General features: G+C 40.3%; 1 protein-coding gene across 1 annotated transcript; it reads right to left on the reverse strand.

Moving 5' to 3' along the window:
• Positions 1 to 413: 413 nt before the first annotated feature.
• Positions 414 to 17583, reverse strand: LOC117984275 (uncharacterized). Its single transcript, XM_034970896.2, has 9 exons — positions 15974 to 17583; positions 11613 to 11754; positions 10047 to 10175; positions 9394 to 9597; positions 8758 to 8895; positions 8333 to 8388; positions 7774 to 7886; positions 6898 to 6964; positions 414 to 2659 (listed from the first exon to the last, which is right to left on the reverse strand). The coding sequence occupies exons 1-9, from the start codon at positions 17491 to 17493 to the stop codon at positions 1429 to 1431; spliced, it is 3600 nt and encodes a 1199-aa protein (XP_034826787.1). The 5' UTR covers positions 17494 to 17583; the 3' UTR covers positions 414 to 1428.
• Positions 17584 to 17620: the final 37 nt, after the last annotated feature.

Raw genomic sequence — 17620 nt, forward strand, 5'->3', positions numbered from 1 at the left:
ATTTCATAGTGTTTGGTTTTTTTTTTTGATGTATTATTTATTTATTTAGTGTTTGTTTTGACTAATCTGTCATGACTATTGACTGACCTCTACTAATACAGGTAGGTCACTGGACCTGCGATTGCAGACCTGTTTTTGATGCAACTTGATTTTCGTCGTTTTGGCGCTAATAAGTAGACTAGAGCGTAGTTTAGGTAGTTCTCACTCTGGCGTAGGTAGGTAACCTACTCCTAAATAAATATAAGACACGCTTATAATTTAAATAGGTACCTATAACTTACCTAGGTATCTTGCTAGAAAAATTGCTGATTTGATTTTGATGAAATATGACAAAATAGATGCAAAATAGAGTTCACAGTTCACAATATTATGTCAAAATCACGGGCCTTTATGAAATCAAACTATTTTTTTTTATCTACATACATTTATTAAAAGTTAAGCAATACCTACCTACAATAGGTTCACATATAAATATTATTCAACAACATCGAGTTATTATTAGGCATATTAAAATTCTCCCTTTGGAAGGATAACAATAATAAGTATTTAGTATAAACTATAATACAACAAAATATCAGATAATAATAGCGATCGAATTTTTATTTTTTTATTTTTATTCAGATACAAGTTAGCCCTTGACCGCAATCTCACCTGGTGGTAAGTGACGATGCAGTCTAAGATGGACACGAGCTAACCTAGAAGGGGTATGGCAGTTTTTAATAAACCCATGCTCCTTTTTCACACTCGGCCAGCATGGCAGACTATGATTGGCCACAGTTTTACGACGTAAAACTGCTATGGCCCAAAACCTGAGAGGAGTCCCGATCTCAGTACCTACTAGTGAGCCGACGTTAAGTTGATCATGATGATCGAATATTTTCGTAGAGATGGTTTCAGACATGGTTAACCTATGATTTCAAAATAAAATGGGGAGGTAACTAATTTCCCAGTTACAATATTGTGCGTTGTCTACATTTATACAATTAATAGGATTTAATTGAAGCACGTCAATTCTTTCAGCCTACCAAATATTAGGTAGGTAACTAGGTAGGTAGGTATATTGTAGCCGCATATACTTTTGTTCAAATTCTTCAAGGCCGATCAATAGTAAGGTAATTAAATACTCGGTAGGTACTCGATACTCATGTTTACATCAGCTATCTAATATTATTGTTTCTTACCTTAGATAGGTACCTATTTAGACATACAAAAATACATTTTCACAAATCAGTCGTGTCGTTACATTTTCATTGGATCTAGGTACTATTTTCTTAGTTTAATGTCATAATCACACAGTTATATCCGCAATTCAATTTGAATCATCAAGCGTCCACGTCAGTATAAATTAAGTATACTCTTCACCAAAACTATCTTCTATCAGCGAATATTTTGTCTTACTTTCCCGATTGCTTCTACAGGAACTTGGTTTTATCGACAGCGTAGTTTATCGACATATTTTTCAATTGCACGATAACGACTCACTGGCATTGCATCTTTCAAAAGCTGCTTGAAGCGGGAATCTTCAGAAAGTGCTAGATAAAGATGGCGGGCGTGCATCCTCGCTTCCGGACTCGCGTCAGCTATCAGTTCCCCAGCAGCACGTAAAATTACCGTCCGAGGTTCATTCGGTAGGTCTAGCATACGAGCTGCGCCGTGTTGCTGCACTAGTCTCGTCAAAGCTTGAGCCGCCGCAGCACGCACCGGGCCGCCGCGATGCGATGCTCCTCTCCGCGCCAAAGCTACGCCAGCACGAGCATAGTTTCCACCACAAGCAACGCGACCGAGAGCAGTCACAGCATCTGCTCGCAAAAAGCGGTTAACATCCGCACAACGCTCCAACAACGCACTGACAGCCTCCTCCAATTCAGGATCCAGTCCACGTCCACGATGCTCGAACAACGCGCCGATAGTCGAGCAAGCAGTTCTCGCAACGCGAGAGCGCAGCGAGCGAACGTGTGCAGCAACAGAACGAGTAATCGCACGCCAACTCGAAGCGGGTGCACGTGCCCACTCATCTTTTGCTAGCCGTTCAGTTTCAAGAAGCCCATTCACAATAACTTCCCAGTCTTCATGTCGAGCCGGTATCGTACATTCAGCTAACGCAGTACGTACGTCGCGTTCACACGACGTTCGTGTGCTCTCGAGATATTCGATTGTTGGCTCTGGAGACGCTGGTTCACTTCTCATTGACGTTGAACTGACAGATTTCCCAGCGCTTTTTGATAGGTTCGATAGTGATAACGATTTTGCACTCGCCGGTTTTGGTGTTGGAGATTTTAGTTCTTCAGACGCCGCTTGACTTGGCTGTGAACTCGCCGAAGGAACATTGACACTTTGAAGTGAAACTTGCTCTGCGACCGTTTCGACACTATCCAGGGAAATATTATTTTCGGACAAATTTTCCACGCGTGTTGACTTCTCCGACAGATCGTCGCCATGAATCGATTTTTCAGATAAATCCTCAACATTTACAGACTGAACAGAGAGGTTCTCGACTTGTATAGATGGCGTACGAGATGGTGGAATACTGGTGGGAGTTTCGGCCGGCTCGTTCTCAATTTCTGGGGTGCGGGAGACAACAAAGAGGCCCTCGATATCCTTCTCGTCCTCCTCTGATTTCGTCTTCTCTTCTTCGCCAATAACGATATCAGTTGTGACTCTGCGAACAGAAATAGTATTGTAATATTCTAAGTGTTACTGAACGAGTATCAGTCGTTATCGACTGGAGTCTGGAGCAAAGAGTTACCGCTGGTGCGAAGGCAGATCGGCGACCAGATCGGGGGTTTTAGGCGCGGGTTGCACCGGCGCGGCGCCCCCGCAGCAGCATAGGCGCCGCATGCCGCCGCCTATCACCTCGGCATGGCCACGACTAACGCCACTAGGTACAGCTAAACTTAATACCCGCCGCAATCAATTGACTCACATGCCTGTGTTGATGAACTCACCCCTACCTGCATATTATGTTAAACACTCACTAAATTACTACCGGTTTTTATCATACTAAGTATATTTGCCAACATTTTGATTAAACATAATTTTATTTTAGTTATTATAGTAGCTTCGAATTCGAAAACACAGTTGCGTTAAAAAGTTATAGAGTAAAATTTTCTACATATTAATATTTAAGATTAATTAAAGACCTGTAATTGGCGTTAGCGCTACAAATTATAACGAAAGTGGAGCGATCCTACGATAGCATAAATAGGGCGCCTATAAGTGCCTTGAATGGAGGTATAGGCAATTTCAGTTTATAAATGTAGGTTAACGGCAGCACGCGATAGTAGCCGTTGGTCACCTAACTACGCGTATCGCCTGTCGGACTCTACTGAACTTTTCAAGTCATTTGAATGGATAATCGAAGCCTCTATCGACTTGTAGTACATAAATGTATTAAGGCAATTTGTATCGGCGTCGAAGTAACGTTAGCGCCTAGGTAGCTATCGACCCATTGACCTGATTGTTTTCCATGTATGTTTGTATTCAAACAGGGCGTCAGGTTCTCTAGTAACTTAGCTCCTTGAAATAGGGTTGCCAAGCTAACAGAAAAAATGAGCTGAAAAAAACACGGTCAGCTAATAACTCGATATTCTCGAACTATTTATCTGTATTCATCAATATAAACCATTTGCCGACTCAGTTCTGAGGACAGGTCTCCTCTCAGATATCGTATATTAAGTAATTAAAATCTACTGTAAAAACCGCGAAAGTGTGCCTATTTGTTTTCTTTTCACTTCTTCTTTCGAAAGGCATAGAGATAGCTTCCTATCCTAGAGATCTAGCGAAGAAATCAAAGATTTCTCACGAGATTCTTAAAAATCTAAATCTACGCGAACGAAGTCGCACACAACAGAGTGCTAATTTGTATGGCTATGTAAAAAGAGAAACTGACTGACATCATTAACCACTGGAGTTAAAAACTTCAAATTATGAATGTAAAGTTAAAGTTAGAGGAGCCCGGATCGAACCCCGGACGCCCCGACTGGAAGGCCGACATTTTCACCACTAGGCTATCACCGTTTCGAGTGTCGATACACGAGACGAGTCAGCTACTTTAAAATATCCTTCTTTCCACGCACATGCAAACTGTGGAATCAACTCCTATCGGCGGTGTTCCCACTAGATTACAACATGGGGTTATTCAAGGAGCTGACCAACAAATTCCTAAAAGGCCGGCAACGCATCAGCAGTTCCTCTGGTGCTGCAAATGTTCATGGGCGGCGGTAATCACTTAACATCGGGTAACCCGCCTGCTCGTTTGCTCGCTATCTCTATTTAAAAAAAACCCTGTGAGTGTGGCAGCCCTATAATACCCTACCTGACGTCGCGACGTCCCTACCGTTGCTACGAGACACCAAACTCCACTATAAAACAAAACCGGTCAAGTGCGAGTCGGACTCGTATACAAAGGGTTCCGTAATCTTTCGTTACCATCGTACAAAAAATCTCAAGTCAGTGTAATAAAAAATCGCTCCAACAGCTGTGTACAACAGTGCAAGTTAATGACGGACAACGCCATCTTTATGACTAATTAACTAATAACTACTAACAACACTACTACAACTAATTTAAATTGTGCTGTAAGAAATTGCAATCTGACAAATTTCATGATTCGAAATAGGTAGGTAGGTACCCTATAGGTTTTGATTCCCCCGGATTGACAGACAGAGACCCTTATCCTATAAGGGTTCCTTTTTACTTTTTGAGTAACGGAACCCTAAAAAGGCAGTTATATTTTACAAACCCCCTCGAAATAGTCTGACGCTTCAGAAATGAGCTGTTTGATTTGTGGAATAGTCCGCCGATACCAGTCTTACGCAATTTCTGGGGAAATGACTGTTTTGTTGTGGTTGTTTTCAAAGAACGCTACTGGATTCGTCATGCAGGTACCTACGATTAAAATCGATTTTTAGCACGTGGCGTGGGTACTTGTCTGACACATCGATGCTTATGCTGATCGCGCTTTAGGCACAGCTGAGTCCGAGCGAGCCGCATACGAAATTCGTGTTTGTCAAAGAAACACGTAAAACTGAGTAGGTAGGTTTGAAATCTATGGGTGTAGTCAGAGTGAACTGTGGTGTTATTCAAACCAGCTATGTGCAAATTCGTAAGAGTTACAGTACCTACCTACGTATTTATAAGTAACCTGTAGGTAACCACTGAAATATCTATTGTGGGCATTGTGGCTCAACCTAGCCTTGATTGATTCAGGACAAACTGCACAGCCAAACACGCTGCATCTTTTCACCGCACACATCAATATGAATGTGCGATCAGTATAAAATCGATTTCTCGTAGGTACGTGGAAATTATTGAAAGCTTACGGCAGACGGCTATAATATGTAGGAGTTTGCGTACATTTCGGTATTAAGTAAGTATTTTATATCTTTATAGAGTTAACTTAAATGTCCCAAAATCCATAGGTACAAATATTATAAATGCGAAAGTGTGTTTGTCTGTCTGTCTGCTAGCCTTTCACGACCCATCCGTTCATCCGATTTTGACGATATACAGAGATAGCTTGCATCCCGGAAAAGGACATAGGCTACTTTTTATCCCGGAAAATCCAAGAGGTCCCACGGGATTTTTAAAACCTAAATCCACGTGGGCGAAGTCGCGGGCGTCATCTAGTTGAAAATATATACCTAGTTGAAAGTATAAGCTGTAGGTAACTAAATTGCCTACAGTTTTTAAATATGACTAGTTACTTACCTACCTAAATATTCATATTTTCCGTCCAATCTAAATATATAAAAGGTCAAGGTGACTGTCTGAATGACTGACTGACTGATCTATCAACGCACAGCTCAAACTACTGGACGGATCGGGATGAAATTTAGCATGCAGATAGCTATTATAACATAGGCATCCGCTAAGAAAGGATTTTTGAAAATTCAACCCCTAACGGGGTGAAATAGGGGTTTGAAATTTGTGTAGTCCACGCGGACGAAGTCGCGTGCATAAGCTAGTTAGTCATAAAGTTTATATTAGGAATGGTTACGGGTGAAACATTAATTTTTTGATAACTATTTTTATAACAGTCTGCATCATACCTTTCCATTCCAATCCTTTCCATTTTCAATCTTTAGTTTGTGCTTTTTCAGCTTTGACCCCTCGCGTGTCAATGGGTCCAATAAACTAAGAAACACATAACCCACATGACGAATTAGAAATTCGTATACTGTAGGTAGGTACCTACCTATTGTAACATAATAAATGAAAATACTTAATAGCGCTTAGTAGGTAGTTACCTATATAAACTGTTAAACTAAATACGTCAGTAAAATTAAATATGGATGGAGCGAGGAGATATTACCTAGACCTAGGCTTAATGCTTAAATCCTTGACATTTACTTAAGCTTGTACAGGACTGGTAATAATATCTTCAGGAATTTCAGGATATTATCTCGGTATGTTTAGGTTCGGAAATCGTGATTTATTTTATTTATTTTATTTTGTAGATTTTGTGATGCTCTGAAAGACTTTTTATTTCCTAAAGGTTCCTCTGCAACTCAATTGATGGATGTTCGCTGCAGGACAATGGTCTCTTGCATGGATTTCCACCAAACACGCGCGGTCGTCTCTGGTTGGTTTACCTAGTTAGGGTGCCAACTTACTGTCTTTCAAAGCTGAGTTTTCCAGAGCCGGTTCTCTATTTCAGCATTTTGGGAGTGAGTTGCAACTTAGAACCCCATGTTTATCAGTTTGTCGAGCTAGGAGCCCCAATGCGACTTCAGCTTTGCGACCCGTTTTTTCGGTCACGCTAGTTCTTTTACCTATGTATTTCCTCACATAGAGTTTCAAGCGTGGCTCTCTGGATTGCCCGCTGCGTGACTCTGAGCTTTCTTATCAGATCCAAAGTTATATAAATAATACTTACTTAGTTACTAATAAACTTACCTGTTATCGATCAGATGTATCGCAGTTATAGGCTTCAGAATGTAATCTCTTCCAGACGGCGAAATACCTGCAGAATATTAAGATGCTGCAGTAGAATTCGTAAATGAGAGGTAGAGTCAGTTTATTCTATAAAACTAGGGTAGCTTTGGTTTGCTGGGGCACTATTATACCCGACTATAAGCTACCATCTAAAGTGAACAGCAATTTTGAGTTTTGGTACCTACCGTGTAATCGTTTGAGGTAGGTACCTACCTAGGTAATTACTTGTAAGTAGTTCAACATGGAGAATATAAAGTGTAAAGCAAGTTCAGAGCCTTCAGGTTGCGCCAAACAGTACGGCGATTTAGTAAAACCTGCATCAATCATTATTACAATCTCAATAGTTGTGAGTGGCTGAATTTGTGCTATTCTTGTTGCAACAATGCATTGTAGCCAATAGTGAGCGAGCGTCAACTAATCAGAGGCGATCGTGACATTGTACCTGTCATTCTACCGCAATCGCGCAGCAGCATTAAAAGTTAGACTTCAACTGAGTAGTTATTGCGTTTCACGAAGACGAGTGGCTCATGCTTGTGATTAAGTCGTATCGGTAAAGTAAGGTACATTTAATGTGTGCGTCTGCGAGTGCTCACTCGCGAGTTGCGACTGATTGGTCCGACATGCAAGCAAACTTACGTAATGCAAGTCAATTGTAAACGACGTAACCACAAGTAAAGCTCACTCGTCTTCGTGAATTGCAAGAACTGCACCTACTATAGGTATTTTTAGTCAGGTTGATGGCTGATGAGCATTTTTCGTTTTTATAATGTTGTATTTTTATAGTTACTAACAGCTTAGATTATAAAGTAAGGTACTTAGGTAATATCTGCAGTATACCTGGTAGAGGCGCGGAGTCTGGCAGTGGACGCAACCGACGCGGCCGTGCAGGCGGCGCGGCCGGGGGCGTGGACCGCGCCCGTCTTCGCGTCGCCACGGGGAGGTGAGAGTTTCTGCAATAATACATCATCATCATTATGATCAACCCATCGTCGGCCCACTACTGAGCACGGATCTCCACTCTGAATGAGTTTGGGCCATAAAAAACTATCGGATCAACCCTTATCATGAAAAAATTAATTTACTATTTCTGTCCTACTGCTAGAATATGGAATGCCTCACATAGCTATTATATACCTACCTTTAAAAGAATGGTGAATAGGCTGACCTTCTAGGCAGGCGCACTCCACCTTGGCTGCATCATCACCTACTATTTCGTGTGATTGCAGTCAAGTGCAAAGATATAGTCAGAACTCAGAAACCTCTTTCCTCTTTCCGACGACTTACATCATTAGAGAATAATTTATCTGTAATCATTTTTCTACCAATAAGTTGGAGTTTTTATTATATGGTTATATTTGTTCTATGGTTTTCTTGAGTATTGGGAACTATATTTTACCTGGGGGCTGGAGTTGGCCTAACGTGTTCTAAAGGCCTGTTGAGACGTTCGCGTAACTGCAATAAAAAATATCTAAAGAAAATATCTGCGCTTAAAATCTTTAGGCACACACCATATTATTATTATGTATGCGGACTCTGCTCCCTCTATAGAATTTTCCGGGTTTCACGGCCATCGCTGCTACAAAAAGTATGACCCGCCCACATTTTACTTAATGGTTTGTGGGCATCATTTATTCATGCCGCCAAACAAAATGGACTCTGACTGCTCTACCCTTGAACTTACGCAATGGGTGATTAATCGATCTATCTGCATATCGTCAGAGAATTTTTCGCCGTACTTAGGAACCACCATAAATCTACCCATTCGCAGACTCACCCCCACTAATGTAGTCTAGATATCTTTTAACGTGATTCCAACTATACCTTATCGCAGAACACATCGGCTCTAGGGGATCCGTTGAGCCTGCGTCGCACAGCTGCCAGCACAGCTGCAGGTCCCGCTGCTCTCGCCAAGCACAGCGCCGCTCGCAGCTGACCGCTCTCTGCTTCTTTGTCTGATCCCTGGGAATATATTGCAGGGTTACCATTTATTAAATAGAAGCACTAACTTAAAAACATTACCTCTATAACAGGCAAGTCATGCAAAACAGGCGTTTTATTTTGATATTTTTAATAGGAAACTAACGCAAATTTTCACACAAAACTTATAAATGGAATAAACGTCAGCCAAACAGTTCAAGAATAGATGAACCTGCACCAGAGTCCAGAACAGCCAGTCCGTCTAATTTGCCAAACTAATTAATATAAGTAGGTAGGTAGATACTCAAGATGCAGAGGAAACTTTACAAATTTTAAGCTTCTATAAAAAAAATCTTCCCCTCGACTTTTAGTGCGTCGGGTGTCGAATATCAGTTCAAAAGAAGTGAGGATTTTAGCACCAGCGCACAACTGGAAGCGGATCTTTCGTCATTTTCACTTTTAACGCGGGCAGGATCAGCTTGACTCAGGAAGAAGTACCCCTGCGCACTATCGCGTCTATAACCAAGTATCTATACAAACCTCGATCATGTCAGTGTCAAATATGAGGTCAACGAGGTGATGCAACGCCATCCTTTGCAACAGCGCGTGAGGCAGCGCGGCTGGAGGCGGCTCTCTCACCATCCTCGCTATCAACGCGGGCAGGATCTGCCTGACGCAGGTAGAACTGCCGCTGCGCACGACGGCGCACACAGCGCCCTCTGCTGGCGCCCGGGCTGCTGATACCTGTTTCGGTAAAAAGTTGGAGTTCAATCCACTTTAAGTGGCAACAGCAGTAAAAAATTAAACCTCAGTGCATACTGAAAAGCTCAGCGAATGTGTAAAAGGCCATTTGATGGAAATACCCTATATTTTTGTGGGCAGCACTAGTTAGCTTGCCAACTTTTATGAGTTTTCCTACAGTACGCAAAAAGTAATGTACATCGTGATGTACATCGGCCTTTAGAATGACATTTCGGCTTTGTAGAGCGTTGTCTCTGTCACATAGTTTTGTCGGGCTCAACGACAGAGACAATGCTCTACAAATCTGCTATCTCCTTCTAACGGTCGATGACTTTCTGCGACGTAGGTACTGTACAAATATGAAAGATTGTTGGCCCAATTTGCAAAGTAGATTTAAACTTAGGCTGACCTGTGTACTGGGGCTTTAAGGTATCCTAATAAATTGTTCTTACCGCATCGCTCAGTGCCCACATGTGTTGCACGAGGGACAAAACCTCTGGCTCCACTTTCTGTACATTTCCAGGATCAAGCAGCGTGCTGTGCAGATGATCAGCAGCTTTCACCGCTGCTATCCAGTTCTCCTGGCATATAGATAAACGTGAATTAGTGATAAGGAAACGCCGAAGTGATATGAGGCTATACCTAGTACTTGGGACTTGGGTAGGTTGAGTATCAGACAAATAGATTTTCTAAAATTCGGGGTACGTTGCGTGACGTATCACGCGTCCCTCGTGTTCATTTGAATAAAATAGTGTTGTATTGTGTAATAAACAGAATTAATTAACTTAGAGCGTAGAACTGATAAGGTATTAATATTTCGTGTTCGAGTAACGTAACATGAGACCGAAACTACATATCATTAGCTACACTCTACTATAAAGTAGGTATAACCCTAAAGGCTAAAGGGTCTGCCAAAATTTACTTATATTGGTCAGGGTCGAAAACTCTAATAGAATATTCATTAATTCTTTATACTACACCGGCGCCGGTCAAGGTAAAGAGTAAAAGTGAACAGCTAAAATAAATTAACTGAAGCTATTTTGTCCCGTAAAGATTAGTCCTAGATTTATTTTTAACCCGGCCAGAAGTTAGAACTTTACAGTAGATAGATAAACAATGGAGCCAATTCTGATGTCTTTCTTTAAAAAGAAAGAAAAAAGTTAGAGGTACGTGCCCGGGATCGTACCGCCAACCTCGGATTAGGAGTCGGACGTCCTAACCATTAGGCTATCACAGCTTATAATCATAATACAAAAATACCCTCCTAATCTAAATATACAAAAGGAAAAGGAAAAGGACTGACTGACTGACTGATCTATCAACGCACAGCTCAAAGTTCTGGACGTATCGGGCTGAAATTTGGCATACAGATAGCTTTTATGATGTAGGCATCCGCTAAGAAAGGATTTTTTGAAAATTCAATTTGAAATTTGTGTAGTCTCCGCGGACGAAGTCGCGAGCATAAGCTAGTATTATTTAATTCACAAAACACCCTTCAAATTCCATGTGATATCTATTATCATTCATGGGCATGGCGCCCAAGAAACTAGCGCTATTGCCTTTCTGCATTGCCAATTGGGTATTTTCCTACTTTTGAATTTGATAAATATTATTACTTTATTATAAACTAGGATAAAAATAATGACGTACGCTGAAAAAAATATTAAAATCCAACAAAGATTTACAAAGTTACAGGCATTTTAATTTTGGAGTGGGAAGAGTCTTCTATCCCTTTCTCGCAAAACGAAAATTTGTATGAAACCGCACGAAGCTACTATGGGATTAGTGAGGTGTGACGTCAAAATTCTATATCGCTATCTCTGTCTAATCAGATGCTTATAACTTTTTTGTTATTTGATCGATTTCATTAGTATTTTCAGTTTAAGTCATTATTTTTATCCTAGTTTATATTAAAGTAACAAAAAAATTGGAGTCAAATACCCAATTTGCCAGGCTGCTATTCGGTTAAATGGCGTGGATCAAATTCCTGACACACAAATTATTTATTCATCACTTACCGTGTTATGCAGCTGGTCGGAGATGTGTTGTGGTACTACGTGGAGATCTTCCCAGGAGTAACGTCCTCGCAAGGGGGAGGGTGGCCGAGGAGACAGCAGCATCGATTCGGGAGGGGATGACGCCACGAGGTTTAAGATGAACCTGAATTAAAACTTTAGTACGTCACATATCATTATAAACAGATTTTGTTTTATTTATTTTACTTAAAATATAACAATAATCTAAATGTATATAAAAGGAAAAGGTAACTGACTGATCTATCAACCCACAGCTCAAATTACTGGACGGATCGGGCTGAAATTTGGCATGCAGATAACTATTATGACGTAGGCATCCGCTAAGAAAGGATTTTTGAAAATTCTATGTCGGTTACTCTAGTTCTCCTACGGATCTCCTCATTCCTGATTAGATCACGTAGAGAAACTCCAAGCATAGCTCTCTCCATCGCCCGCTGAGTGACTCTGAGCTTTCTTAGCCCATAGTTAGTGACCATGTCTCAGATCCATATGTCGTCACTGCGTCAGATGAATTCAGTGGATCAGAAGTACCTATTGTTCCCATTTTTACTTTTTGAAAATTTTTCAATCGTTAGAAAACGTTACGAGTAAGTACCAGTTTGTTACAATTGGTTTCCAAAATACGTTCCAATAAAATCCGCAAACTTAGAAAGTAATTTACTTAGAGCAAAATAGATTAAGTACCTAGTCAACAAAAGATATGCTAGGCTAGCTAACCACATATTGATCGTGAATATAATCCTGGAAAGCCCCATGTTTGCGCTAGACTTTGTTTGTTACTCGGTATTCCCTTTATGAGAACTGACTGTTACGTTGGTGTAGTTATAGCTTATGCGGCAGCACCTCATGATCACGATGTTCCGGGTTCGAGTCTCGGTTCGTGCCAAAAATGTACCTATGTATACGTCAGTATAAAACGAATTCTATATAAGTTCTTGGAGTTTGTCTGGTGGAAGCTTCGACCGTCGCTAGTTACCACCCTACCAGCGAACCCGTGCCACCAAGCGATTTAGTGTTCCGGTACGATGCCGTGTAGAAACCAAAGTGGTGCTCCTTCCAGGTTAGCCCGCTTCCATCTTAGACTGCATCATTACTTACCACCAGGTGAGATTGCAAGGGCTAACTTGTATCTGAATAAAATGAAATAAAAAGTTTTCTGTTAAAAATTCTCGGCTGCAGCCCTTAGGAAATGTCGATGTTAGGTACACCCCGCATACCTCGAAGAACACGTAAAGCCGTTGGATCCGGATTACTGTCCTATGACACTATGAAAGGGAATAGAGAGTGCATCCGAGGTTGTGAACACACATTGCGTAGTAGATATTATTGCTCATACTATTAACTCATACAACATAATATCATCGCATAACGTAACGACGAGCGGGGCGATTCGCTAACTTTGTGTACACTGAATGATAGCCACCCCGAAAAATTTCCATTGGTTGGTGCTATATTGCTGCTTCATTGAGCGATGTTAAAATAAATAATTTTTCGTGAAAACCTTCAATGGATTAAAGATAAATGTCAAATGAGCTCGGTTGCTATCATTCAATGTTAGACATTGAGCTAGCGAATCAGTAGGCAGGCCGATTAACTTGAGATTGGCCGACGTAACGGAACCTTGCTCATGTGAATAGAGCGCAAAGAGTTGCGTGCTACTTGAAACATAATTTGAAAATCTAGATTTGGCTGCGATTTCGCCAATTTCTCGTCAAAATCGATTCAGCTGTGTTGAAGGTTAGGCTAAACAAAATTATCGGCAAAACTGATTTAAGGGTCTTTTTTAAATAGTTTACTTAAATAGCTATGTATATTACAGACATAATTTTACTTGTGTCGTTTACTACATTATGCTTAATTGCCTATGAGGGTAGTTATCTCAAGAGAAGTCTACACTGAAATCAAATAGTTACTCCATGATAACATTGTACGTATTTTAAAACAACTTCATATCTAATATAATATGTACCTAACGTTTAACGGAATCAAAAGAAAATAGAAAGTAAATACCTACTCTAAGCTAGTAATGCAAGGGAAAACATAACATAAACATATACGAAAGATAAGATAACATGAATGTTTACTAAAAACGGGAGATGATTAACTCTGAACAAAATACTTTGTTAGTTATGCGAAATCTGTCTACACTATAATAATATTATAAAGAGGAAAACTTTGTTTGTTTGTTTGTTTGTTTGTTTGTACTGAATAGGCTCAAAAACTACTGGACCGATTTTAAAAATTCTTTCACCATTCGAAAGCTACATTATCCACGAGTAACATAGGCTATATTTTATTTTGGAAAAAAATAGGGTTCCGTAAGATATTTGGGTTTTTCGGACACAAGGTGTAAAAAATCAACCAGAAAAGTTACTTATTTTGCGTACGCTGCCTAAACTATAAAAGATAGAACCATAAAATGTTCTAATTAATTGTAGATCTTATAAATATCTACAAAAAAGTCCGCGACACACTATACCCATCTATGTCGAGTGAGGCACAGCAACCATTTTTTTATTTAAAAATCTTGAATTTTTTTTGGACTACATTTAAACGCGTTTATTTTACTCATGCTATTAATCCTTATCAAAATAAATGATTTCATCACTAAGAACAGTTTATGGAGATAATATTTGGTCTTTGAATGATTAAAATTGGACGTTTGGTTTTGAAGTTATGGCGAAATTAAAATATTACGATTTCTGCTGCACGGCCCGTTGTCTACACTATCTACACTAATATTATAAAGAGGAAAACTTTGTTTGTTTGTTTGTTTGTTTGTTTGTTTGTACTGAATAGGCTCAAAAACTACTGGACCGATTTTAAAAATTCTTTCACCATTCGAAAGCTACATTATCCACGAGTAACATAGGCTATATTTTATTTTGGAAAAAAATAGGGTTCCGTAAGATATTTGGGTTTTTCGGACACAAGGTGTAAAAAATCAACCAGAAAAGTTACTTATATTATATAAAGAGGTAATGTCGTTAAGTTTGTTTGTAGGGGGTAATCTTTAGAACTACTGAACCGATTTTAAAAATTCTTTCACCAGTAGAAAGCTACATTATTCCTGAGTGACATAGGCTATACGGGATCTTTAAAAACCTAAATCTACGCGGGCGAAGCCGCGGGGATCAGCTAGTATTATATAAAGAGGTAATGTCGTTAAGTTTGTTTGTAGGGGGTAATCTTTAGAACTACTGAACCGATCTTAAAAATTCTTTCACCAGTAGAAAGCTACATTATTCCTGAGTGACATAGGCTATACGGGATCTTTAAAAACCTAAATCTACGTGGGCGAAGCCGCGGGGATCAGCTAGTATAATATAAAAAAAAAGATTCCGACGAATTGAGAACTTCCTCCTTTTTTAAAGTCGGTTAAAAAGGAAAAGCTGACTGATCTATCAACGCGCAGCTCAAACTACTGGACGAATCGGGCTGAATTTTTAGCATGCAGATAAGTAGCTCTATTATGACGTAGACGGATGTCTAGAACGGATTTTTGAAAATTCAACTCTTCTTCTTCCTTACCTTATCCCACGCTACGTGGGGTCGGCACAACATGTCTTCTTCTTCCACTCATTCCTGTCATTCGTCAACGTATTATCCACCTCTTTTTCACGCATATCCTCTTTCACGCAATCCATCCACCTTTTCTTTGGTCGTCCTCTCCTCTTTTTTCCTTCCACATGTATACTTAACATTCTTCTAGTGACATGGCTTTCTTCCCTCCGCATTATATGCCCATACCATGCCAGCCTATTACCCCTCATCTTTTCTACCACTGGCGCTACTTTCAAACTCAACTCTTATTCAACGAAAATTCAACTCTTATAGGGGTAAAATAGAGGTTTGATATTTGTGTAGTCCACGTGGACGAAGTCGCAGGAATAAGCTAGTTATGTAATAAATTATTGATGTAGAGTTTATATAAAAATAATTAAATTAAAAATAAAAAAAAAATGTGAAAGCAATCAGAATTATTTAAATCGATTTCAAAATTTCCTTAAATGGACCGGTAATACCTGCATTTACCTTAGATAGGAAGGACTGTAGGATCTAAGTATTTATGTCCTGAATAAAAACATCTACCTACATCTTACAATTTCACAATCATTGTAACTTTTCTTTGGAGCAAAAAATGGAACAAAAATGGTCGCTGACACCTTGTCGGAGGATATTGATTATTATTATTTGAGAAAGAAAATGCTCTGAGAAAAGTATTAGGTGCTCGTAGTATGACCGATCCAGACCGTGAAAAAATATTGATTTGATTGATGAAAAGAACAAGAGAATGTAGCAGAATACCTTAGCTATACAAAACTCAAATATAAAAGACTTACCTATCATGATCTACAACAACATGAGTATGTTGTCTTCGAGGAGATAGTGAAGGGCTTCTTTGCAAATTGTGTAAAACTTCAACTTCCCTGTGTGATTCAACTGGACTAGGGACTTTATCGGGATTTTGGACTTCTACTAGTGTCAAAGCAAACCTTGACTTTTCTCTCGTTTTCCCTTCCGTGATATCGTTCTTTTTATTAAAATAGTCATATAGCTCGCTGAGAGATTTCGATTTTACTTTTACTTTAGGATGCTTCGTTACCCCTTTATGTAGTTTGTTATAAATAACCGGTAGTGGAATACCACTTTTTCTAGACGTAAAACGTCCTTCCCGTTCTTGTGCCTCGCGTTTCAAATCGTTCATCTTATTTACAATAGCTGGCGTTTCTGGTAACACTTCTTCTATTCTAGATTTTTCTAATAACGCTAGAGGCCGGTTGTGATTAGCATCGTCTTCACTAGTCACTATATTGTCACTATCTGGGGTTCTAATTTTTACACTTTCACCACCAAAACGCACTTTTTTAACTACAACGTCAGAATCTTCCTCTGAATCCCCGTCACTATATTTTAACATAAGACGATCGGAACTATCACAGTCCTCGTCACTTACCGTGTTTTTGTCCGACTCAGTTTCATTTTGTTCTAACACAGTCATTGTAATAGCAGTATCCGAATCAAATTTAATTTCAGTTTCAATGATCACTTTCCCATAGTTATTGTTGTTAAAAGGCATCTTAAAAGAATCTTCTGATGAGGAGTCTGTCGATACATAAATAGGCGTCAAAGAGTTACTAAAAACACGATTGATATGTATAAGTGGCTGGTTTCGCATTTTTCTCGGTGCATAATAAACGTCTTGTGAATCTTCGTCATACATCTCACATAAATGTCTGAATTTATCTTGAATCCTCATATCCAGCTGTGAGAAGAACATTGTATATTGATGAGGTCCACACACCCTGCGTAATTTCATAAGCGAACGTAGAGCAACATCTTTGTGCATAGAGTCGAAAAGTTTCTCTCCTAAAATTTGAAATACGGGAAACAAATCCAGGTCGGAAGTTCGGCGTTTTAAAATCCCAATCACCGACGGTATGGAAAGTATAAGGCCCGTAACGACGTTTATTTTGCTGTCCATTTCGGCGGAATGAGGTCTAATATTGTTGTAAGAAAACTTATCTATGATCGCCCGAGCTGCACATTCGGGATCTTCACAGTGGATGCAGAACACCTTTAGGGCGTCTAGGGCAGCTTTGCGCACGTTTGGGGAACTGTGCCCTAGGTTGTCGATCACTTGATCGAACGGGAAGGATAGTGCATTTCCAGATAAGGGGAGTAAGTCGGCGAGGACTCGGAGAGCGTGCAGCCGTACTTCCCACTCGGGATGGGTCAGGCGGTCTTTGATGGCTATGTAGAGGAGTTGTACGTCGAGATCGGGCGGCAGGGCTCGGGCTCGTAGCACGCGGTCCCAGAGTGGCGCGAGAGGGGGTGGTGGCGGCGGTTCGGGCAGTTGCATCGTGGCTCCGTGCTGTAGGACTGAGCGGCGGCGGTCGCCCGGCCGCGCCGCCGACACGCAACTGGGTTAATGATCGGACGGCGAGGCACGCCACGCCGCCCGCCCTGAGTTTGACCAATCGATGGAA

Source organism: Maniola hyperantus, chromosome 8 (genome assembly GCF_902806685.2).
Source record: "Maniola hyperantus chromosome 8, iAphHyp1.2, whole genome shotgun sequence".
NCBI classification, from domain to species: domain Eukaryota; kingdom Metazoa; phylum Arthropoda; class Insecta; order Lepidoptera; family Nymphalidae; genus Maniola; species Maniola hyperantus.

Excerpts from the sequence above, each read along its gene's own strand:
- LOC117984275 (XM_034970896.2), bottom strand. The coding sequence starts at position 17,493 with ATGCAACTGCCCGAACCGCCGCCACCACCCCCTCTCGCGCCACTCTGG. Across the intron at positions 7,887-8,332 it reads AGGCCAACTCCAGCCCCCAG|AAACTCTCACCTCCCCGTGG; the intron begins GTAAAATATAGT and ends GTATTATTGCAG. Across the intron at positions 6,965-7,773 it reads AGACTCCGCGCCTCTACCAG|GTATTTCGCCGTCTGGAAGA; the intron begins GTATACTGCAGA and ends AATATTCTGCAG.